Source organism: Mytilus californianus, unplaced genomic scaffold (genome assembly GCF_021869535.1).
Source record: "Mytilus californianus isolate M0D057914Y unplaced genomic scaffold, xbMytCali1.0.p SCAF_5, whole genome shotgun sequence".
In the NCBI taxonomy this organism is placed as follows: Eukaryota; Metazoa; Mollusca; class Bivalvia; order Mytilida; family Mytilidae; genus Mytilus; species Mytilus californianus.
The window spans coordinates 63,874,704-63,900,856 of NW_026262701.1; the positions used below are offsets into that span (position 1 = coordinate 63,874,704).

Sequence of the window (26,153 nt, forward strand, 5' to 3'; positions counted from 1 at the left end):
TGATGATTTGGGACTTTTCTTTTGATGTGTGTGTATCTTCTCCAATTTATGTATAGAATTTATGAAGGGCCTTAAATTGTGTAGAGGCATGTTGGTATGACGTTCTCTGACAACACTAGCGGCAACTCAGATGGACCTCACAAACTAGTACATTAGCTTGGCTTTTGAAACACTGAATAGATTCTTGATACACTTGATGCAGTTCAAAAACAAATGCTGTCAGCAAGTCAGATGAAATATTGTATACACATACTTTACTTGAGATGAAATAAAAGTCATTGGACAATATTTCAGATTTTTACGAAATTTTGTATGCATTTAGAAATAGTTGATCGGCATCTAAATAATTAAAAACTTGCATATGTAGCATAACTATATAGATTCTATATTTTGAGTCCAAAATGATGATCTGAGCGAGTTCACAGGCACATTAAAAGTACCAAAATTTAATTAGATTATCTAATTTTGACACTCCTCGTAATCACCAATTCATCAAGCCAATTGACATGTCATTTAAGTTTTCACACCTGAGACATCAAATACATTTAATTGAGTGTCTTCCTGCTATTCCTACATTTTGTGAATAAATAAATCCTTCTATTCCTATCTTTCAAAAATAATGGCAATGCTTAATTCGAATATGGTGCTGTTTGAACAATATGAGTTCTAATCGGTTAAACAGAAAAGTTTTCATATGGGCAGACATTATGAGTAAAAAACACAAGTGTATAAAAAATTGAAATTTTTATGTAACGAAAACATTTTCTGAGTGTAATGCAGAACATTTGTGTAACATTACAGAATATGTCCATAGTACTTCAGTTGTCAATACTGTTATGTCTAAAATGTTTAGTAAATATGTTGAACAGTTAGCAATGCAATTTACAGTCAGAGAAAGCTTTATCTGGTAAAGGTGGTAACAAACTTCGAACATATAATTTATTTAAGAACAGTTTTGAAACGGAAACTTATTGTACAATTCCAATGTCATTTTCACAAAGGAGTTCATTTTGTCAAATTTCGATGTTGTGTAGCACCACTAAGAATCGAAACATGGAGATTTGAAAAATTACTTTTAGAGGAGCGAGTCTGTGATAGTTGTAAAGATATTTTAGAAGATGAAGCCCATGTTATTTTATCGTGTCCTTTATATGACAATTTTTAGAAAAAAATTGTTTGATGAAGCAACACATTTTAATAGTGATTTTATGTCTTTTGATGATAAACAGAAATTAGTGTTTTTATTTACAGATGTTTATATGATTCGTAGCTGTGCCAAAGCCTTTTGTTAGAACTTTTTTGATATTTTCTACTATTAATATTTTGAAACTGTACATTGATGAAAACTATCTCGTTAGGTTTGATTGATATTTACCTGAAGTTAATTAGCATTATGTTTTGACAATCTAATCTGATGAATCCCTTGTTTATTCAACTATTCCTTCTATTCCTACATGGATTTCTTACAAATGACATACAAGATTTTAGGAGGAATAAACCATTTAATTGAATTATACCTTGCATTATCAGATGACAATTAGGATTCAATTGCTTGACAATTTTGTAAATAGTTGATTATTTTTAAATTTATTAACAGAATTGGGAGAACAAACTTAATCTTAATAGTGTAATTGGCGCCTGTAAATTTAAATATATATTTTTTTTTATATAAAAAAGAATTTCTTTTTATAGAAAAACATTTTTTTTTTATAGAAAAACATTTTTTAAAATAGAAAAAGCATTTTTTTTTTTATAGAAAAACATTTTTTTTATAGAAAAAACATGTTTTTTTATAGAAAAAACTTTATTCATAGAAAATCATTTTTTTTTATATAAATTGTTTTTAAAAGATCAAAGGTCTCCAAATATAAAAAAAAATCTTTCAATCGTCCTGTCATTAGTGTATCCCGAATTATAATAAAATGCTTCGCTGAATTTGGATTGTGATCAAATTTTTGGCATAATATAGGTTTCTGACACAAAAAAAATGTGGTCAAAGATCTTATCAATCCATTGCGCAATACTGTGCAATTGAAAATTTCTTCTTGAAACTTTTCAAAAATTCGAAATTTAAAAAATTTTGAGGAAAAAATATGAGTCCCTTAAAAAAATTGGGAAAAATTCCCCCCCTCCCCCCCCCCCCCCCAAACTTTTTGAAACCCCCCTTGGAGTATTAACCCCAAAACTCAATCCCAGCCTTTCCTTTGTAGTATGGAACCTTGAAGTACAATTTCAGAGAGATCCATACACTTACACACAAGTTACTGTCTGGAAACTAGAAAAATGCTTGTTTTTGGCCCTTTTTTGGCCCCTAATTCCTACATGTTTGGGGCAATTAACCCCAAACTCAATCCTAGCCTTCCCTTTGTTATATGAAACCTTGTGGTACAATGTCAGAGAGATCCATACACTTACACACAAGTTATTGTCTGGAAACTAGAAAAATGCTTGTTTTTGGCCCCTTTTTGGCCATTATTCCTAATCTGTTGGCCCCATAACCCATAAATGAATCCCAACCTTCTACTTGTGGTATTAAACATTGTGGTACAATTTCAGAGCAATCGAAATACTTATACTCAAGTTATTATCCTGAAACTAGAAAAATGCTTGTTTTGGGCCCCTTTTTGGGCCTTTAATTCTTAAACGGTTGGGACCATCATCCCCAAAATCAATCCCAACCTTCCTTTTGTGGTATTGAACCTTCTTAAAAAATTTCATAGAGATCCATTTACTTAAACTTAAGTTATTGTCCAGAAACCAATGTGTCTTTGGACGACGATGACGCAGACGACAACGACATCATACCATTATACGATCCCAAAATTTTTTTTGCGGTCTTATAAAAGTAATATAATTCTGAATTATTAGTTTTGCATTTTGTTAATTAATTCAATGTTCTATGGTATATTTTAGTAGTTTCATTGTATTTTGTGAAGTTCTGTGGTATATTTTGGGTGTTCTGTGGTATTCTGTGGTGTTCTGTTGTAAAAAGACGCTCTGGACTTCCGTAATATCAGAACCAATGTCGGAATGGAAACGAATTAGTTTCAGGAATAAAAAAAAATCTGATTTTTTTGTGGAAAATAATTTGTTGACCGGCGGGGTTATTTTTGACCCGGATGGGGGGAGGGGAAACAAACATGTTTTATTATTTTGGCCTTGTAGCTCTTGGAAATATTAATTATATGGAAAATTGCCTTGTGAGTGCTCTCATGTGTACAATTCTTGCCAGATTTTTATGAAATTTATATGATAGGTTTATAGTATCAATGTTTTGGATGAGTTCGAAAATCTGTGCCAATCAATTATTTTTTAAAGAATTATGCCCCTTGGAAATATTAATTATATGGAAAATTGCATTGTCAGTGCTCTCATGTGTACAATTCTTGCCAGAATTTTATGAAACTTATATCATAGTTTTATATCAGCAATGTCATTGACACTTTGGAAAATAAGTGCTGATCAAATATTTTTGACGAGTTATGCCCCTTGGAAATATTAATTGAATCGGAAATCACATTGAATTTGCTCTGAAGCTTTCATTTCTCTAAGATATTTATGAACAGTTTTAAAGAACAAAAAAAAAGTGCATTTTTTAGTTTTGCCCTTGTACCTTGGATAGATAAAATATGTGCAACACAGGGGACATTGTAACTCTGTTCTTTTATTTAAATAAGAAATTTTCTTAAATAGGGAGGAGACACTTTGAAGAAGTTGTATGTATATCCCTTGCAATACAAAGAAATGATGTAAAGTAATAAATTACATGTATGGATATAGTGCTTTTCAAAATCAATCAAATTGGCTTGCTCACATGGTGCTTTGATTATATTTTTTTCATTTCAGAATATATTTTAGTAGGATTTAAACAAAAAGAATCGAAAGAGTTTATTCAGACAGTTTATAAAGAAGGCCACTGCTTAAAAGAAATAGGCTCAGCAGAAAGTCGAAACAGTGCTTTTTCTAGTTCTTCAAGCAGTTCAAAAAATTCACCATCAAACTTTTACACCTCCCCTCCTTTTTTGCCAAAACCATACACACCTAATTCACAATTTACAAGAGTTACTGGCTTAGAAGAAGTACTGGAAAGAAATAAGATTACATGTTCTGCAACGTTGGATAAAAAGACCCCTGAGGAAAAATACTACAAAGAAATATATGGTTCATTATCTGAACCTCCATCAGGTCAGTCTCTTCTTAAATCAATTGATGAATCAGCTTGGACAGTAGTTGCCAGATCAGATATTGGTGGTAGAGAAACAATTAAAGGGCACAAGCAAACTTGCAAAGATCTGTCTGATCAGGAAGAAAATTTGGGATTCTTACAAAGTTTAAGAATTACAGAAATAGACATAAATACTAAAAATAGTAAAAATATTGACAAGGATAACAGTTCTAGAAATCTTGGCCTAAGTGAGGGTTTCAACTATACAGCTATTGATTTTGAATGCACTGCTGAGACAAAATCAAACATTTTTGAGGAAAACAATCTTTTATGTGTTTGTGCTGAAAACCTTAGAATGAAATCAAGGCAAGAGCAAAACCAATTGAAACAGTATACACAACTGCTGCAGGCAGCCATTAATGATGGGGACCAGGAAAATGCTCGTCAGTATGCTGATTTTTTGGCAGCCAGTCATATTAAAGTGTCTGTGTTATTAGATGAAAGCAGTCTTAATGAAGAAACAAATGATCAGGACATCAAGTAAGAACTGGAATAAATACTCTAATTAATGATGTGTATTACAGTAGATTAAGGTCCAAATTTCGTTATATACAACATTTATTAGTTTTTAGACTTTAGGTTTGCACTCCGTCCGTCTGTCCATCCGTCAGTCCGGCAAATCAGTTTTCCACACTTTTTATACGACCGCAAAAAATTTTTGCGGTCGTATATTGGTATGAAGTTGGCGTCGTCGTCGTCCGAAGACACATTGGTTTTCGCACTCTAACTTTAGTTTAAGTGAATGGATCTCTTTGAAATTTTACCATAAGGTTAAATACCACAAAAGGAAGGTTGGGATTGATTTTGGGGGTTATGGTACCAACAGTTAAGGAATAAGGGGCCAAAAAGGGGCCAAAAATAAGCATTTTCTAGTTTCCAGACAATAACTGTGGAACGGTGTACGGATCTCTCTGAAATTATACTACAAGTTTCCATACCACAAAGGGATGGTTAGGATTTGCTTTGGGGGGTTATGGCTCAAACCGTTTAGGAATTAGGGGCAAAAAAGGGGGAAAAACAAGGTTGTCCTGGTTAATGGACAAATACTTTAGTACAAAACATTATTTAAAGCAGTGTAAGGGAGATAAATCAAATACATCATTGAAATTACCTCCCTTACACTGCTTTTAAATTATGTATAAAGTAATGGTTAATGAACAATTAAGATAATTTAAAACAGTGTAAAAGAGGTAATCCAAATACAACGTTTTGGTTACTTCCCTTACACTGCTTTTAAATTATGTTTAAAGAAATGCATATTTATAAAGGAAGACCAGTAAAAATATCTGCAAATGTTGCATCTTTTTTTTTTACAAAAAAATCTATATGAAAGATTTGACACTATATTTTAAATTCTATTATAAAATAGATTAAGTTAGCACTATGGTAAATTTAAATGGGTAATTATGGTTGCAAACTCCATTGGAAATTTGAATTGAGATTATGACCATATCTTGAGGGAAAGAATTTTTTGGGGGAAAAAGGGTGGGGGGGGTAAAAAGAAATTGTGGGGGGTCAATTTTTTCTCATTTCAGATTTCAGAAATTAAAAAGAATTATTCTTCAAATATTATTTTTTTTTCAAATTTCAAATATTGAAAAATTTCAAGAAGAAATCTTTAATTGCACAGTATGGCGCATTAGATTTGTAAAATCTTTGACCACATTTATTTATTTGTTATGATGAATCTAACTGTGTATTTAGATTTTTAATATTGGGTCCAGTTTTCAAATTGGTCTACATTAAGGTCCAAAGGGTCCAAAATTAAACTTTGTTTGATTTTAACAAAAATTGAATATATGGGGTTCTTTGATATGCTGAATCTAAACATGTATTTAGATTTTTGATTTTTGGCCCAGTTTTCAAGTTGGTCCAAATTGGGGTCCAAAATTAAACTTTGTTTGATTTCAACAAAAATTGAATATATGGGGTTCTTTGATATGCTGAATCTTACCATGTATTTAGATTTTTTATTTGTGGGCCCGCTATCAAATTGGTTCATATTGAGGTCAAAAGGGTCCAAAATTAAATTTTGTTTGATTTCATCAAAAATTGAATTCTTGGGGTTCTTTGATATGCCAAATCTAACCGTGTTTTTAGATTTTTAATTTTGGGTCCCATTTTTAAATTGGTCTACATTTAGGTCCAAAGGGTCCAAAATTAAACTTAGTTTGATTTTAACAAAAATTGAATTCTTGGGGTACTTTGATATGCTGAATCTAAACATGTGTTTAGATTTTTGATTATGGGACCAGTTTTCAAGTTTGTCCAAGTTGGGGTCCAAAATTATACTTTGTTTGATTTCAACAAAAATTGAATATATGGGGTTCTTTGGTATGCTGAATCTAACCATGTATTTTGATTTTGGAAATTGGACCATAATAGGTAAATTAAAAAAATTGAAGTTCTTAGACCACATTCTTTCTGTGTCAGAAACCTATGCTGTGTCAAATATTTAATCACAATCCAAATTCAGAGCTGTATCAAGCTTGAATGTTGTGTCCATACTTGCCCCAACTGTTCAGGGTTCGACCTCTGCGGTCGTATCAAGCTGCGCCCAGCGAAGCATTTTATTGATTATGGGCCCAGTTTTCAAGTTTGTCCAAGTTGGAGTCCAAAATTTAACTTTGTTTGATTTCAACAAAAATTGAATATATGGGGTTCTTTGATATGCTGAATCTAAACATGTATTTAGATTTTAGATTTTTGGCCCAGTTTTCAAGTTGGTCCAAATTGGGGTCCAAAATTAAACTTTGTTTGATTTCAACAAAAATTGAATATATGGGGTTCTTTGATATGCTGAATCTAACTTTGTATTTAGATTTTTTATTTGTGGACCCCGTTATCAAATTGGTTCATATTGAGGTCAAAAGGGTCCAAAATCAAACTTTGTTTGATTTCAACAAAAATTGAATATATGGGGTTCTTTGATATGCTGTATCTAACTATGTATTTAGATTTTTGATTTTTGGGCCCCGTTATCAACTTTGTCCACATTGAGGTCAAAAGGGTCCAAAATTAAACTTAGTTTGATTTTAACAAAAATTGAATTCTTGGGGTTCTTTGATATGCTGAATCTAAACATGTGTTTAGATTTTTGATAATGGGCCCAGTTTTCAAAATGGTCCAAGTTGGGGTCCAAAATTAAACTTTGTTTGATTTCAACAAAAAATGAATATATGGGGTTCTTTGATATGCTGAATCTAAACATGTATTTAGATTTTAGATTTTTGGCCCAGTTTTCAAGTTGGTCCAAATTGGGGTCCAAAATTAAACTTTGTTTGATTTCAACAAAAATTGAATATATGGGGTTCTTTGATATGCTGAATCTTACCATGTATTTAGATTTTTTATTTGTGGGCCCGCTATCAAATTGGTTCATATTGAGGTCAAAAGGGTCCAAAATTAAATTTTGTTTGATTTCATCAAAAATTGAATTCTTGGGGTTCTTTGATATGCCAAATCTAACCGTGTTTTTAGATTTTTAATTTTGGGTCCCATTTTTAAATTGGTCTACATTTAGGTCCAAAGGGTCCAAAATTAAACTTAGTTTGATTTTAACAAAAATTGAATTCTTGGGGTACTTTGATATGCTGAATCTAAACATGTGTTTAGATTTTTGATTATGGGACCAGTTTTCAAGTTTGTCCAAGTTGGGGTCCAAAATTATACTTTGTTTGATTTCAACAAAAATTGAATATATGGGGTTCTTTGGTATGCTGAATCTAACCATGTATTTTGATTTTGGAAATTGGACCATAATAGGTAAATTAAAAAAATTGAAGTTCTTAGACCACATTCTTTCTGTGTCAGAAACCTATGCTGTGTCAAATATTTAATCACAATCCAAATTCAGAGCTGTATCAAGCTTGAATGTTGTGTCCATACTTGCCCCAACTGTTCAGGGTTCGACCTCTGCGGTCGTATCAAGCTGCGCCCAGCGAAGCATTTTATTGATTATGGGCCCAGTTTTCAAGTTTGTCCAAGTTGGAGTCCAAAATTTAACTGTTTGATTTCAACAAAAATTGAATATATGGGGTTCTTTGATATGCTGAATCTAAACATGTATTTAGATTTTAGATTTTTGGCCCAGTTTTCAAGTTGGTCCAAATTGGGGTCCAAAATAAAACTTTGTTTGATTTCAACAAAAAGTGAATATATGGGATTCTTTGATATGCTGAATCTAACCATGTATTAAGATTTTTTATTTGTGGACCCGCTATCAAATTGGTTCATATTGAGGTCAAAAGGGTCCAAAATTAAACTTTGTTTGATTTCATCAAAAATTGAATTATTGGGGTTCTTTGATATGCCAAATCTAACCGTATTTTTAGATTTTTAATTTTGGGTCCTGTTTTTATACGACCGCAAAAAAATTTTGTGGTCATATATTGGTATGACGTTGGCGTTGTCGTCGTCGTCGTCGTCGTCGTCGTCCGAAGACATACTGGTTTTCGCACTCTAACTTTAGTTTAAGTTAATGGATCTTTTTGAAATTTGACCATAAGGTTAAATACCACAAAAGGAAGGTTGGGATTGATTTTGGGGGTTATGGTACCAACAGTTAAGGAATTAGGGGCCAAAAAGGGGCCAAAAATAAGCATTTTCTAGTTTCCAGACAATAACTGTGGAACGGTGTATGGATCTCTCTGAAATTAAACTACAAGTTTCCATACCACAAAGGGATGGTTAGGATTTGCTTTGGGGGGTTATGGCTCAAACCGTTTAGGAATTAGGGGCAAAAAGGGGGAAAAACAAGGTTGTCCTGGTTAATGGACAAATACTTTTGTACAAAACATAATTTAAAGCAGTGTAAGGGAGATAAATCAAATACATCATTGAGATTATCTCCCTTACACTGCTTTTAAATTATGTATAAAGTAATGGTTAATGAACAATAAAGATAATTTAAAACAGTGTAAGGGAGGTAATCAAAATACAACGTTTTGGTTACTTCCCTTACACTGCTTTTAAATTATGTTTAAAGAAATGCATATCTATAAAGGAAGACCAGTAAAAATATCTGCAAATGTTGCATCTTTTTTTTTTACAAAAAAATCCATATGAAAGATTTGACAGTATATTTTTAATTCTATTATAAAATAGATTAAGTTAGCACTATGGTAAATTTAAATGGGTAATTATGGTTGCCAACTCCATTGGAAATTTGAATTGAGATTATGACCATATCTTGAGGGAAAGAATTTTTTTGGGGAAAAAAGGGGGGGGGATAAAAAGAAATTGTGGGGGGTCAATTTTTTCTCATTTTAGATTTCAGAAATTAAAAAGAATTATTCTTCAAATATTTTTTTTTTTTCAAATTTCAAATATTGAAAAATTTCAAGAAGTAATCTTTAATTGCACAGTATGGCGCATTAGATTTGTAAAATCTTTGATCACATTTATTTATTTGTTATGCCGAATCTAACAGTGTATTTAAATTTTTTATTTTGGGTCCAGTTTTCAAATTGGTCTACATTAAGGTCCAAAGGGTCCAAAATTAAACTTTGTTTGATTTTAGCAAAAATTGAATATATGAGGTTCTTTGATATGCTGAATCTAAACATGTATTTAGATTTTTGATTTTTTGGCCCAGTTTTCAAGTTGTTCCAAATTGGGGTCCAAAATTTAACTTTGTTTGATTTCAACAAAAATTGAATATGTGGGGTTCTTTGATATGCTGAATCTAACCATGTATTTGGATTTTTTATTTGTGGACCCCGTTATCAAATTGGTTCATATTGAGGTCAAAAGGGTCCAAAATTAAACTTTGTTTGATTTCATCTAAAATTGAAGTATTGGGGTTCTTTGATATTCCAAATCTAACCGTGTATTTAGATTTTTAATTTTTGGTCCTGTTTTTTAAATTTGTCTTCATTGAGGTCCAAAGGGTCCAAAATTAAACTTAGTTTGATTTTAACAAAAATTGAATTCTTGGGGTTCTTTGATATTCCAAATCTAACCGTGTATTTAGATTTTTAATTTCAAGTCCCGTTTTTAAATTGGTCTACATTAAGGTCCAAAGGGTCCAAAATTAAACTTAGTTTGATTTTAACAAAAATTGAATTCTTGGGGTTCTTTGATATGCTGAATCTAAACATGTGTTTAGATTTTTGATTATGGGCCCAGTTTTCAAGTTTGTCCAAGTTGGAGTCCAAAATTAAACTTTGTTTGATTTCAACAAAAATTGAATATATGGGGTTCTTTGATATGCTGAATCTAACCATGTATTTTGATTTTGGACATTGGACCATAATAGGTAAATTAAAATAATACAAGTTCTTAGACCACATTCTTTCTGTGTCAGAAACCTATGTTGTGTCAAATATTTAATCACAATCCAAATTCAGAGCAGTATCAAGCTTGAATGTTGTGTCCATACTTGCCCCAACTGTTCAGGGTTCGACCTCTGCGGTCGTATCAAGCTGCGCCCAGCGAAGCATTTTATAATTTCTTCATGCTTGAAGATATTGATTTGATAATTGATATATTGTTTTAGCATGACAAGTTACAGATCAAATTCGTATTTTGTTCCGGTCTGATAATTTTGTGCAGAGCTATGGTCCTTGGACTTAGAAAATTCACTCAAATAATCAGTTTTTCACACTTTTTTTGGTCATGCTTGAAGATATTGATTTGATAATTTGTATATAGTTTTATCATGACAAGTTACTGACCAAGTTCGAATTTTGTTCCGGTCTGATGATTTTGTGCAGAATTATGGTCCTTGGACCTAGAAAATTCACTCAAATAATCAGTTTTCACACTTTTTTTTCGTCATGCTTGAAGATATTGATTTGATAATTGATATATAGTTTTATCATGACAAGTTACAGACCAAGTTCGAATTTTGTTTCGATCTGATGATTTTGTGCAGAGTTATGTCCTTGGACTTAGAAAATTCACTTAAATAATCAGTTTTCCACACTTTTTTTTGTCATGCTTGAAGATATTGACTTGATATTTGTTATATAGTTTACACCATGACCAGTTATAGATCAAGTTAGCATTTTGTTCCAGTACAATTAATTTTTTATCCGGTAGGGGACTATGTATTGCCATGCAATACTCTCAGAATGCCTGTTTAACATATTTTATCCAGTAAAAGGGATAATGACTTACTATTCATTAAGATGTTACAAATGTGTGACATTTGACATGGAAAATAAATTAAACAATATACATTGTATTCCTACAAAAATAAGGTGCCAATGGGACAACTATCAACTTGACTTGGGACAGGCACATAAAGAATGTGGCAGGGTTAAACATAATTGTGAGCACTCAATCCTCCCTGTTACCTTGGACAGTGCTGTTACATCACAACATAAAAACACACTTTTAAAATCAGTTGTAAATCGCTTGACTCATCAAAATGGTGCCAAGCACACAAAAAAACACAAATAAAAACAGATAAAGATAAGACACAAAGTGCTAATCTTAGATTCCTTGCAGTTACTGAAAGCTAGTTCAAAGCCTATTACAGTAAAATTATACATGTTTTTATGTGATTTGTGGTAGAAATATTATATTGTATACTCAGGTTTACCTCTGTCTGTATATCCTTCCGTTTGTCCTTAATACATTGATGTTGCCTTTAGATATTTGAAACCAACCTTCATATTGGAAAGCTATATTGTGTGGCTTATTTTCAGTACCATACATTATTTACTTCTTGTTTTCCCACTGTGTATCATAGTAAATTTGGTACATGTACCATCAAAATGGAGAGCGAGGACAACAAAATTAAACAAGATAACATTTCTGTCTGGCAGGGTTCATCTGACCTTGACCTCATTTTTACGGTTCATTAGTCAATATAAAGTTTTCATGGTTTGGTCTGTTTCTTGTATACTATAAGCAATAGGTCAACTATATTTGGTGTATGGAATGATTTTTAGGTGTACATGTATTTCTGGCTTGGTTTATCTGACCTTGACCTCATTTTCTTGGGTCATGTTAAGTTAATGTGATACTTGTAGTAAAACTTTATATTTAGGACTTTCAACATGAAATCAATGGTCAGTAAAGCAGGAGAGAACTTTTCAGCGTGTGCACTCTTGTTCTAAATATATGACGTATTGCTGGTAAAACAAATTGACCTCCTTTTCAAGAAACTGTTCTATGAGTCTAAATACTTAATAAAACATGTGGTAATAACACATAATTATCTTGACAACATTGTAGACACCTAATAAGCCAATTAGTCTTATTAGATTTCTAGTAGAATAAAAATGATCATGGTACATATTTTCTTGTATCGATGCACTTCGTTAATTTAAACGACATACTCTGCATGAAAAACGTATTCCATGAAGGTCTTGGTATATATTTATTTTTACGGGACATATTATGGTATACCGTTGTCCGACTGTTCGTCCATCTGTCTGTCCGTCCACTCAAAACACTTGAACCAATTCACATGAAACTTTGGTGAATTGTTTATATCTATTGACGTGAGCTCCCTTTCGTTTTTTATAAATTTAAGATTTTAAGTTTCCGAGTTTTGGGTTTTTATACAACCGCAAAAATTGAAAATTTTTTGGTCGTATATTGGTATGACGTTGGCGTTGTCGTTGTCGTCGTCGTCGTCGTCGTCGTCCGGCGTCGTCTGGCGTCGTCCGAAGACACATTGGTTTTCGCACTCTAACTTTAGTTTAAGTGAATGGACCTCCATGAAATTTTACCATAAGGTTCAATACCATGAAAGGAAGGTTGGGATTGATTTTGGGGGTTATGGTACCAACAGTTAAGGAATTAGGGGCCAAAAAGGGGCCAACAATAAGCATTTTTGTAACTTCCAGACAATAACTTGTGTGTAAGTGTATGGATCTCTCTGACATTGTACCACAAGGTTCCATATCACAAAGGGAAGGCTGTAATTGATTTTGGGGGTAATTGCCTCAAAATGTTAGGAATTAGGGGCCAAAAAAGGGGCAAAAAACAAGCATTTTTCTAGTTTCATGACAATAACTTGTGTGTAAGTGTTTGGATATTTCTGAAATTGTACTACAAGGTTCCATATCACAAAGGGAAAGCTGGAATTGAGTTTGGGGGTAATTGCCCGAAACGTTTAGGAATTGGGGGCCAAAAAGGGGCCAAAAATAAGCATTTTTCTAGTTTCCAGACAATAACTTGTGTTCAAGTGTATGGATCTCTCTGAAATTGTACTGCAAGGTACCATACCACAAAGGGAAGGCTGAGATTGAGTTTGGGGATGATGAATCATAAGGGGGTTCAAAAAATTTTGGGGGGGGATTTTTTTTTTTCTTTTTTCTTTCTTTTTTTCCTTTTTTTTTTCTTTTAAAATTTTCCATTTTAAGTTGGTTATTTCTGATTTATATTTAAAAGCAAATAATAATGATATGGTAGGAGATACATACCAAACAGGATGTGTAAATTATTATATAATAAGTATTGTGCAATAGCAAGAAATTTTCAATTGCACAGTATTGCACAATAGCAAGAAATCTTCAATTGCACAGTATTGCGCAATAGCAAGAAATCTTCAATTGCACAGTATTGCGCAATAGCAAGAAATATCCAATAGCACAATATTGCGCAATAGCAAGAAATTGTCAATTGTACAGTATTGCGCAATAGCAAGAAATAATCAATTGCACAGTATTGTGCAAAAGAAGATACCTCGTATAAATTGCTTATTTCTTGATCAATTTCAATGGGGTTTTATTCTTGAATTCTTGGGGTTCTTTAATATGCTGAATCTAACCGTGTATTAAGTTTTTGGATTTTGGGCCCCGTTTTTAAATTGGTCCACATTGAGGTCCAAAGGGTCCAAAATTTTACTTTGTTTGATTTCATCAAAAATTGAATTATTGGGGTTCTTTGATATGCCGAATCTAACCGTGTATTTAGATTCTTAATTTTTATACGACCGCAAAAAAATTTTTGTGGTCGTATATTGGTATGACGTTGGCGTCGTCGTCGTCGTCCGAATACACATTAGTTTTCGCACTCTAACACTCTAACTTTAGTTTAAGTAAATGGATCTCATTGAAATTTTACCATAAGGTTCAATACCACAAAAGGAAGGTGGGGATTGATTTTTGGGGTTATGGTACTAACAGTTAAGGAATTAGGGGCCAAAAGGGGCCAAAAATAAGCATTTTTGTAACTTCCAGACATAACTTGTGTGCAAGTGTATGGATCTCTCTGACATTGTACCACAAGTTTCCATATCACAAAGGGAATGCTGGGATTGATTTTGGGGGTAATTGTCTCCAAATTTTAGGAATTAGGGGCCAAAAAGGGGCAAAAAACAAGCATTTTTCTAGTTTCATGACAATAACTTGCTTGTAAGTGTATGGATCTTTATGAAATTGTACTACAAGGTTCCATATCACAAAGGGAATACTGGGATTGATTTTTGGAGTAATTTCCTCCAAATATTAGGAATTAGGGGCCAAAAAGGGGCAAAAAACAAGCATTTTTCTAGTTTCATGACAATAACTTGTTTGTAAGTGTATGGATCTTTATGAAATTGTACTACAAGGTTCCATATCACAAAGGGAAGGCTGGGATTGATTTTGGGGGTTTTCACTAAAAATTTTAGTAATTAAGGGCCATAAAAGGGCAAAAAAAACATGCATTTTTCTAGTTTCAGGACAATAACTTGTGTGTAAGTGTATGGATCTTTATGAAATTGTACTGCAAGGTTCCATATCACAAAGGGAAAGCTGGAATTGAGTTTGGGGGTAATTGCCCTAAACGTTTAGGAATTTGGGGCCAAAAAGGGGCCAAAAAACAAGCATTTTTCTAGTTTCCAGACAATAACTTGTGTTCAAGTGTATGAATCTCTCTGAAATTGTAGTGCAAGGTACCATACCACAAAGGGAAAGCTGGGATTGAGTTTGGGGGCGGTGAATCATAAGGGGGTTCAAAAAATTGGGGGGGGGGGGGGTTTTCCTTTTTTTTCTTTAACATTTTCCATTTTAAATTGGTTATTTCTGATTTATATATAAAAGCAAATAATAATGATATGGTTTGAATAGGCATACATGTGAACCTCCCGAAGGGAGTACAATAATCCTGTTTTCAGGGGTCTCCTCCCGACCTCCCGTTGAAGAGGAAAAAATCCCGTGTATGAAATTTTTCATGAATGAAAAATTTCTGCCCAACATATCATCTCAGGCATCTGGTGTAACTGACATTACCTGAAGTTATATTTTACCTGTAAATCAATTAACATGCATAATTATATGGCTTCACTTGTCAGCTTGGGTGTCAAACATACTGGTAAGCAACGATTTTTACCTCAGGCTAACTGCCGTTGTGTAACAAAAACTGTGTATTTATTGGGTTACTTCCCTTGATTTATCCTGTTTTAAGTTACTTTCCTTTTAATAATGAAAATTTTTAAAAGAATATAAATAAAATATAAATTGAACAAATAATCATAAAAGGATGGTTATTAAATGATTTTAAATGTCTTAGGACAAATAAAAAAATAATAATTTGAAAATTATTTGAGGATTCTATACTTCCTTTTAAGGCTTAAATTGAAATTTATATAATAACTATGACCCTAACTTTACAGATGGAATGAATTTCTGAGTTTGCAAATAAAAACTATTTGCAAGAGAAAAAAAAAATAAATAAAAACTATTTGCAGACAGCTAAAAAAATGTTCTAGTTGCAATGATTGTTTTATAGAATATGAAGTAAAAAATTTAAAGAACATACTGGAAAAAAACAATGTTAGATTGAACATGTAGAATATAAAGATGGAGAAACTTTATAAGTACAAGGGAAAGTTGAAGAAAACACACTTTAAAAGACCATTTTTACAGCACACGGTTACATTTACAACAAAATTAATGTCGATTAAAAACCTCCTGATCTGAGTCCTAATTTCCTGACCAAAATTTCCCAATCTCCTGATCTGAGTTTCACAGTCCATCACATGTATGAATAGGTAAATTGAAAATTTTTAAGTTCTTAGACCACTTTCATTCTGTGTCAGAAACCTATGCTGTGTCAAATATTTAATTACAATCCAAATTCAGTGCTGTATCAAGCTTGAATGTTGTGCCCATACTTGCCCCAACTGTTCAGGGTTCGACCTCTGCGGTCGTATCAAGCTGCGCCCCAGCGGAGCATTTTATTTTTCATTAAAAAAGGGGGATTTTCCAGTTTTGGACAATAACTCAAAAACACTTTCACCAATTTGCAAGAAACTTTGGTGAATTGTTTATATCTATTGCCATGAGCTCCCTTTCGATTTTTATAAATTTTAGATTTTACGTTTCCCAGTTATGGGGTTTTATTCATTAAAAAAAGGGGGGTTCTCTAGTTTTCGGACACTAACTCAAAAATGCTTTCAGCAGTTTTCATGAAACTTTGGTGAATTGTTTATATCTATTGATGTAAGCTCCCTATCGATTTTTATAAATTTTAGTTTTTACGTTTCGGAGTTATGTGATTGTATTCATAAAAAAGGGGGTATTTTTCAGTTTTCGGTCAATGCTTTGAGCAGTTATCATGAAACTTTGGTGACTGGTTTATATCTATTAAGATAACCTCCCTTTAGTTTTTCATGAATTTCTGATATGACATTGAGAAGTTATTGAACTTTATTCTTTGAAAAAGCGACGGGCGTATCATGCGCTCATGGCGCAGCTGTTTATTATAACATTAGGCCAATTAAAATTAATTGATATATTTTCATGCCCGCCCGCCCCTCTGAAATCGTCCCGCCCCGATTTTTTTTATTTTGAAAAATTTCGATTTTCCAGATTTTGTTCATTTCCGTTACCGGTAACCGTCGATAATTTCATTTCATTCAAAACTTCCTGTTTCAAATTTCGGTTTTCGTATTACTTACTTACTTACCTACGAGAAGGGCATGAAACATTCGGGTTACGAGTACGTAATACGCTGTGTCCAAGAACGTTAATCGCGGTACGTCACAAATGTTCTGAGAATAAAAAACCGTGGATGTTTTTATTTATACAATGACTTAGTGTAAGGAAATTAGGACTGTGAACGATATCCAAAGCGCAAGAAATTATCGTGGAACACATTGTTACAATAAAACATGACTGGATTAAAGAAATTGACACAAGCACGAACTTGTTAGATTTATGACCGTATATTGAGTTCAAAAAGTCTACAAACATACATATTTTATTATAGCAATCCCTTAGATTTACCCATGGCTTTCCGGCGTTTTTTGTTGAAAAACAGCACAGTAAACACCCTCTGTCCCAATACACTTAATAGAGTCATTCAACAACTTTTCCAAGTTTTACATTGTAATTATATTTGCATCTTGCATTGGCACCAACCCTATCATTTTCAACACTATTTGAGTTTTCATTTTATTCTGTACTCATAATATTTGTTTTGCATACCAAAACATTTGCTTCATTTTATGGGGACTACAAACCATCGCTTAGAAAGCAAAATAAATTCAGTGTAGGTAGTCCAACTGAAAAAAGCATTTTTCCACGTTTATAAATGGGTTTCTAAAGCGGCAATTACATGTAGAACAGTGGTTGCCAACCAGAGATATATATTTAAGAATTTGAAAAATTATGTATGATTCCTTATACATGTATCGATATACATGATATAAGTTAATACACTTGCATATATGAAGAACAAGTCACAAGAGGGTTTCATATGAAATAAAATTTAAAAAATAAAATCCTCCCACCCGCCCCATTTTTTTATACGACCGCAAAAAAATTTTGAGGTCGTATATTGGTATGACGTTGGCGTCGTCGTCGTCGTCGTCGTCCGGCGTCGTCGTCCGAATACACAATGGTTTTCGCACTCTAACTTTAGTTTAAGTGAATGGATCTCTATGAAATTTTACCATAAGGTTCAATACCACAATAGGAAGGTGGGGATTGATTTTGGGGGTTATGGTACCAACAGTTAAGGAATTAGGGGCCAAAAAGGGGCCGAAAATAAGCATTTTTGTAACTTCCAGACATAACTTGTGTGTTAGCATATGGATCTCTTTGACATTGTACCACAAGATTCCATATCACAAAGGGTCAATGCTGGGATTGATTTTGGGGTTAATTGCCTCAAAATTTTAGGAATAAGGGGCCAAAAGGGGGCAAAAAACAAGCATTTTTCTAGTTTCATGACAATAACTTGTGTGTAAGTGTATGGATCTTTCTGAAATTTTACTACAAGGTTCCATTTCACAAAGGGAAAGCTGGAATTGAGTGTTGTGGTAATTGCCCAAAACGTTTAGTAATAAGGGGCCTAAAAAGGGGTTTAAAATAAGCATTTTTTAGTTTCTAGACAATAACTTGTGTTCAAGTGTATGGATCTCTCTAAAATTGTATTACAAGGTACCATACCACAAAGGCAAGGCTGTTATTGAGCTTGGTTTGGGGGGAAAGGGGGGTGGGGGTGATGAATCATAAGGGGGGCGGGGGTCAAAAAAGGGGTAATTTTTTTTTTTCCTTTTTTTTTTGTTTAAAATTTACATTTTAAGTTAGTTATTTTTTATCACGAAGAGAAAGTAGGAATTGAGTTTTGGGGTTAATTGCTCAAACATTTATGAATAAGGGGCCAAATATTGGTCAAAAATAAGGATTTTTTTAGTTTGCAACAAAAACTTGTGTTCAAGTGTATGGATCTCTGTGAAATTGTATTGCAATGTACCATACCACAAATTGAAGGTTGTGATTGAGGTGGGGGATGATGAATCAAAAGGGGGTTGAAAAAATGTGTGGGAGGTAGGATTTTTTTTTTTCATTTTTTTTTTCTTTAAAATTTTCCATTTAAAGATGGTTGTTTCAGATTTATATATGAAAGAAAATAATAATGATACGGTTATATATCATGAGGAATTGAAATTTAAAATTATGTATATTGGAAATTTAAGTTACATTGGAAAGTAATAATTGGCTTTGGGGGGGGGGGGGGGGGGGTGGTGGTGGTGGTTATGGCTCTAATGTTTAAGGAATAAGGGGAAAAAAGGTTAAAAAACAAGGGTTTCCATTTTAATAGACAAATAATTGAGTAAAGAACATTATTTAAAAGCAGTGTAAGGTTGGTAATTCAAACTCATTTAAATATCTCATCTACACTGCTTTTAAATTATGTAAATTGGAAATTTGCCAATAACTTTATTGTTAATAAATGCATTGGAAATTTGCCAACAATTTTAGTGTAATAAACTTTATTGGAAATTTGCCAATATAAAATTTTGCTGATGAAGGTTTTTTGTTTACCTTTAGCCTTGACTATGAAGTCATTTTCTATTTTTATAGCCTTATGATGTAGTTGAATTATTTAATACTTTTATGATGTGTTTAAATGGGGTTTTATCATGTTTATGGTTGCAAATTTATTGTTTTAGTATAATAAACTCCATTTAAAATTTGCCAATAAAAAAAATTTTTGTTTATTTTTAGCTATGATTATGATGTCATTTTCTATTTTACTTTTATGGTTGCAAAGAAATTTTTATTTTTAGATATTACTGTTAAATGATGCTGATTAAGGTTTTTGCTATGTTTAGCCATGACTATGATGTCATTTTCTATTTTAATATCTGTTATGATGTATTTAAATGGGCTTTTATGGTTACAAAGGAATTTTATTTTTAGATATTACTATAAAATGTTGCTGATGCTGATTAAGGATTTTGTTTATTTTGAGCCATGACTATGATGTCATTTTCTATTTTAATACCTTTATGATGTAATTTCCATTTTTAGATATTACTGTTAAATGATGCTGATTAAGGGTTTTTTGCTATGTTTAGCCATGACTATGATGTCATTTTCTATTTTAATATCTTTATGATGTATTTAAATGGGCTTTTATGGTTACAAAGGAATTTTATTTTTAGATATTACTTTAAATGTTGCTGATTAAGGATTTTTGTTTATTTTTAGCCATGACTATGATGTCACTTTCTATTTTAATACCTTTATGATGTATTTAAATGGGCTCCCATGTATTTAGATTTTTGATTATTTATACATGTTACCAAATTGGTCCACATTGAACAAAAACGGTCCAAATTTCAACTTTATTACATTACATCAAACATTGAATTCTACATATTCTTTGATATATTGAAATTAACAAACAATTTAGTTTATGGATATTCCACCATAATAGGTAAATTAAATTTTTTCCAGTTCTTACACCACATTCATCCTGTGTCAGAAACCTATGCTGTGTCAAATATTTAATGACAATCCAAAGTCATAGCTGTATCAAGCTTGAATTTTGTGTCCATACTTGCCCCAACTGTTCAGGGTTCGACCTCTGCGGTCGTATCAAGCTGCGCCCCAGCGAAGCATTTTATTCAAGTTTGCCTTACGTACATGTAAGTTATTATCATACTACGTCACTGCTAAAAAATCAAGTTTTAGAAAAAAAAATCACAAAATTTGTTTCCCTTATTATGCATAAACATTAAAAAGTGATAAGTTGTAAATTGACGAAAGTTTAATTACTTTTTAGCTCACCTGGCCCGAAGGGCCAAGTGAGCTTTTCTCATCACTTGGCGTCCATCGTCCGTCGTCGTCGTCGTCCGTCGTTGTTAGCTTTTAAAAACAATCTTCTCCTCTGAAACCACTGGGCCAAATTTAACCAAACTTGGCCACAATCATCATTAGGGTATCTAGTTCAAAAAATGTGTCCGATGACCCCGCCAACCAACCAAGATGGCCGCCATGGCTAAAAATAGAACATAGGGGTAAAATGTAGATTTTGGCTTATATCTCTGAAACCAAAGCATTTAGAGTAAATCTGACATAGGGTAAAACTGATTATCAGGTCAAGATCTATCTGCCCTGAAATTTTCAGACAAATCTGACAACATGTTGTTGGGTTGCTGCCCCTGAATTGGTAATTTTAAGGAAATTTTGCAGTTTTTAGCTCACCTGACCTGAAAGGTCAAGTGAGCTTTTCTCATCACTTTGCGTCCGTCGTCCTGCATCCGTCATCCGTCGTCCGTAAACTTTTACAAAAATCTTCTCCTCTGAAACTACTGGGCCAAATTTGACCAAACTTGGCCACAATCATCATTGGGGTATCTAGTTTATAAAATGTGTCCGGTGACCTGGCCAACCAACCAAGATGGCCGCCATGGCTAAAAATAGAACATGGGGGTAAAATGTAGATTTTGGCTTGTATCTCTGAAACCAAAGCATTTAGAGCAAATCTGACATATTAAATTGTTTATCAGGTCAAGATCTATCGGCCCTGAAATTTTCAGATGAATCTGACAACCCGTTGTTGGGTTGCTGCCCCTGAATTGGTAATTTTAAGGAAATTTTGCCGTTTTTGGTTATTATCTTGAATATTATTATAGATAGAGATAAACTGTAAACAGCAATAATGTTCAGCAAAGTAAGATCTACAAATAAGTCAACTTGACCAAAATGGTCAGTTGACCCCTTAAGGAGTTATTGCCTTTTATAGTCAATTTTTAACCATTTTTCGTAAATTTTTGTAATCTTTTACAAAAATCTTCTCCTCTGAAACTACTTGGCCAAATTTAACCAAACTTGGCCACAATCATCATTGGGGTATCTAGTTTAAAAAATGTGTCCGGTGACCTGGCCAACCAACCAAGATGGCCGCCATGGCTAAAAATAGAACATAGGGGTAAAATGTAGATTTTGGCTTATATCTCTGAAACCAAAGCATTAAGAGCAAATCTGACATTGGTAAAATTGTTTATCAGGTCAAGATCAATCTGCCCTGAAATTTTCAGATGAATCGGACAACCCGTTGTTGGGTTGCTGCCCCTGAATTGGTAATTTTAAGGAAATTTTGCCGTTTTTGGTTTTTATCTTGAATATTATTATAGATAGAGATAAACTGTAAACAGCAATAATGTTCAGCAAAGTAAGATCTACAAATAAGTCAACGTGACCAAAATGGTCAGTTGACCCCTTAAGGAGTTATTGCCCTTTATAGTCAATTTTTAACCATTTTTTCGTAAATTTTTGTTATCTTTTACAAAAATCTTCTCCTCTGAAACTACTTGGCCACAATCATCATTGGGGTATCTAGTTTAAAAATTGTGTCCGATGACCCCGCCCGTGAACCAAGATGGCCGACATGGCTAAAAAATAGTACATAGGGTAAAATGCAGTTTTTGGCTCATATCTCTGAAACCAAAGCATTTAGAGCAAATCTGACGAGGATAAAATTTTTCATTAGGTCAAGAACAATCTGCCCTGAAATTTTCAGACCAATCAGGCAACACGTTGTTGGGTTGCTGCCCCTGAATTGGTCATTTTAAGAAAATTTTGCAGCTTTTGGTTATTATCTTGAATATTATTATAGATAGAGATAAACTGTAAACGGCAATAATGTACAGCAAAGTAAGATCTACAAATAAGTCAACATGATCAAAATTTTCAATTGTCCCCTTAAGGAGTTATTGCCCTTTATAGTCATTTTTTCACAATTTTCATAAATTTGTAAATTTTTGTAAATTTTTACATAATATTTTCCACTGTAACTACTGGGCCAAGTTCATTATAGATAGAGATAATAGTAAGGAGCAAGAATGTTCAGTAAAGTAAGATCTACAAACACATCACCATCACCGAAACACAATTTTGTCATGAATCCATCTGTGTCCTTTGTTTGATATGCACATAGACCAAGGTGAGCGACACAGGCTCTTTAGAGCCTCTAGTTGGTTATTATCTTGAATATTATTATAGATAGAGATAAACTGTAAACAGCAATAATGTTCAGCAAAGTAAGATCTACAAATAAGTTGTCATGACCAAAATTGTCAGTCGACCCCTTTAGGAGTTATTGCTCTTAATAGTCAATTTTTTAACAATTTTTCGTAAATTTTTGTAATCTTTTACAAAAATCTTCTTCTCTGAAACTACTGAGACAAATTTAACCATACTTGGCCATAATCATCATTAGGGTATCTAGTTTAAAAAATTTGTCTGATGACCCCGCCTTCCAACCATCATGGCCAACTTGGTTAAAAATAGAACATAGGGGTAAAATACAGTTTTTGGTTTATATCTCTGAAACTAAAGCATTTAGAGCAAATCTGACAGGTGGCAAAAATGTTCATCAGATTTATATTTTTCTTCCCTGAAATTTTCAGACGTTGTTGGGTTGCTGCCCCTGAGCTAGTAATTTTACAAAAATTTTGCAGTTTTTTGTTATTATCTTAGATATCATTATAATATCTAATATCTAATACTATTAATTATGATTATGATTTCCAAAGCATCAGTAAATACAGGTGAGCGACACAGGCTCTTGAGAGCCTCTAGTTAAAAGAGTGGCAAAAGATACCAAAGGGATATTCAATCTAATGAGTCGAAAACAAACTGACAATGCCATGGCAAAAATACATAAAACGACAAAAAGACATATCTAGTACCATACCTGTCAACTGACCTGTATCCTACGGGTGACACCCGAGAATTTCACCCCATATTCAGGATTTTTTAAATACCTGCCGGGTCGTTAAATAACCCGGGAATTCGGAAAATGACCCGTTTTCACCCTTTAGACTAGACTGATTTCATAAGTGATTTTCCTCTGAAATACCGGCAAATTCGTAATTCTTCCTGGACAGGAAGTTCAACTAGCTGTGTTAACTGTCAAATTAAGTGACCCATTAAGTGCATGGCTTCACTTGACAGCTTTGGTGTCAAACATACTTTTAATTAACACCAATTACCTTAGCTTAAGGTCATAAATAATTTGTCGATTTCAAAGTTGTTTGACAATAAATTTTAGTTACTTCCCCTTTTTGTCACTTTTCACAATATACTCCTTAATTAGTCCCCTACCGATGAAGTCGAAGGGGACTTTAGGTTTGCACTCTGTCCGTCTGTCTGTCCGTCCGTCCGTTTGTCCATCCGTCAGTCCGGCAAATCAGTTTTCCACACTATTTTTCTTCGTTCTTGAAGATATTGATTTGATATTTGGTTTATAGTTTTGCTATGACAAGTTATAGATCAAGTTCGAATTTTGTCCCGGTCTGATGATTTAGTCCAGAGTTATGGACCATAACTCTGGACCATATCTAATGTTAGAGTACTATGTTAAACCATATATCTGTACAAAGGGAGATAACTCATTTTTTAAAAGACATTCTTTGGTAAATTATTTGAAGAATTTTTTGGCAGGTTTGTTTGTTATTTTATATAAACTAATTTTCTGAATGCTATATATATATAAAAAAAATTATGAAGTGAAATCCTTTAATTAGGTAATAATCTTTTTTTATTAATGTATATATTACATTACATTGTGTAGATAAAAATTGTTGACATTTTATAGATAAGTTACAAATCTATATTAGTTTGTGACAAATAAAAGAAAAAATATTTGGAACTATTAATTATATTTGATTATAATTTGAAAATAGATATACACTGTATTACATCATATCTAATTTTAGAGAACTATTAATCATATCTAATGTTAAAGTGTTTTCTACACTTTTTTTCATCATGCTTGAAGATATTGATTGATAATTGGTATATAGTTTTATCATGACAAGTTATACAGATCAAGTTCGAAATTTTGTTTCGGTCTGATAATTTTGTGCAGAGTTATGGTCCTTGGACTTGAAAAATTCACTCATTTAATCAGTTTTCCACACTGTTTTTAGTCATGCTTGAAGATATTGACTTGATATTTTCTTTTTGTTTACACCATGACAAGTTATAGAACAAGTTAGCTTTTTGTTCCAGTATAATGAATTTTTACCCGGTAGGGGACTATGTATTGCCATGCAATACTCTCAGAATGCTTGTTTTATGTATTTTTTTGTAAAAAGATTAAATCTAAAACAAATTGAATGCAAATACATATCAGAATATTACTTTCATTTATTTTTCTACCTTAGAACAACTAAAAAATTATTTTGAAAATTATTTTTTTTATCTCTACTTCCTTTGAATGTTTAATTTTTTTATCATATTTCAATATCAACAATCTTTGGCAAGCTGCATATTATGATACAGTGAACAGTCAAAGATATAACTCTATAGGGTTATTACAGAAAATAACTTGCGTGTATTATTACAGATACTTTCATGAGTTGTCTACTCTTTATTCCTTAAATTTTCTAAATCTGTAATAACATATGTTTTTTATTTGTGAAATTATTTCATTTATAGTGGGCTCTAGGGAACTCTTGAGACTTTGCGCAGAAACTAAATGCATAGCCTTGATAACTAATTTTTTAATTAAATTAATTCATTTTTGATTAACCATGGTAATCAATGAGACAGGCTATTAAGGGATAAACTTAGCTGTGATAACAAGGCTAGGTTATTAAAGGAATGTAACTTATTATATAAGACACTTGGGAATTACTGAGAAACTTGCCCAGAACCTCATTACATGCTCTGGTCATTATTTCTTACAATAAATTAAAATACATTGTAATTAAGCATGATGTATGTCTGAGCAAATGCTTTGAAGTGATATAGAGAAGCTGTGATAACACCCTTTAGTTATTACAGGCATATTTTTTCTGTAATAACATATAGGTGTACTATGCAAAATTGGCAAACTATGAACTGTTATATCTTTCAATAGTTAAGTATACATATAGACAAAAGTAATATCAATAGAACTTTTATACATTTTAACTAAACTAATGATGTATATTGTCCTTTTGAAACATGTTACATACATATGTTATCACAGTTCTTTGATTTTTTAGTCCACAATAACAAATGTATGTTATTTTTCTGTAATAACCCTATAGAGTTATATCCCTGACTGGTGAAGCAAGTAGCTAGAAAATTGATATAAAACTATGAATGAAACAAGAAGAATGGGTATGGCTTGGCTTGAAATGACAAAGTATAAAACATTAATATTTCAATGACTTATTATGCAATGAAAAAATAAAATTAAAGTTTTAAATTATTTTCAGTTAGTACTTTACCATGTTAATATATTTTGGAAA

At 32.5% G+C, this 26,153-nt stretch overlaps 1 protein-coding gene and 2 long non-coding RNA genes across 5 annotated transcripts in view; all 3 read left to right on the top strand.

Annotated features, from left to right (window-relative positions):
* The window catches only part of LOC127701140 (ranBP-type and C3HC4-type zinc finger-containing protein 1-like), a 494,271-nt gene that overhangs the window by 160,621 nt on the left and 307,497 nt on the right, over nt 1-26,153 (top strand). For all 3 annotated transcript variants that reach the window (XM_052204944.1, XM_052204946.1, XM_052204945.1), the window contains one exon: nt 3,847-4,705. In XM_052204944.1, coding sequence (XP_052060904.1) covers nt 3,847-4,705 — 859 coding nt within the window. The remainder of the gene's footprint in view (nt 1-3,846; nt 4,706-26,153) is intronic.
* Nucleotides 4,712-15,856, top strand: LOC127701197 (uncharacterized). The gene is made up of 2 exons (XR_007981859.1): nt 4,712-4,995; nt 14,258-15,856. It is a non-coding gene; the product is annotated as an uncharacterized LOC127701197 (long non-coding RNA).
* On the top strand, nt 5,730-11,139 carry LOC127701198 (uncharacterized). Its single transcript, XR_007981860.1, has 2 exons — nt 5,730-7,613; nt 8,468-11,139. It is a non-coding gene; the product is annotated as an uncharacterized LOC127701198 (long non-coding RNA).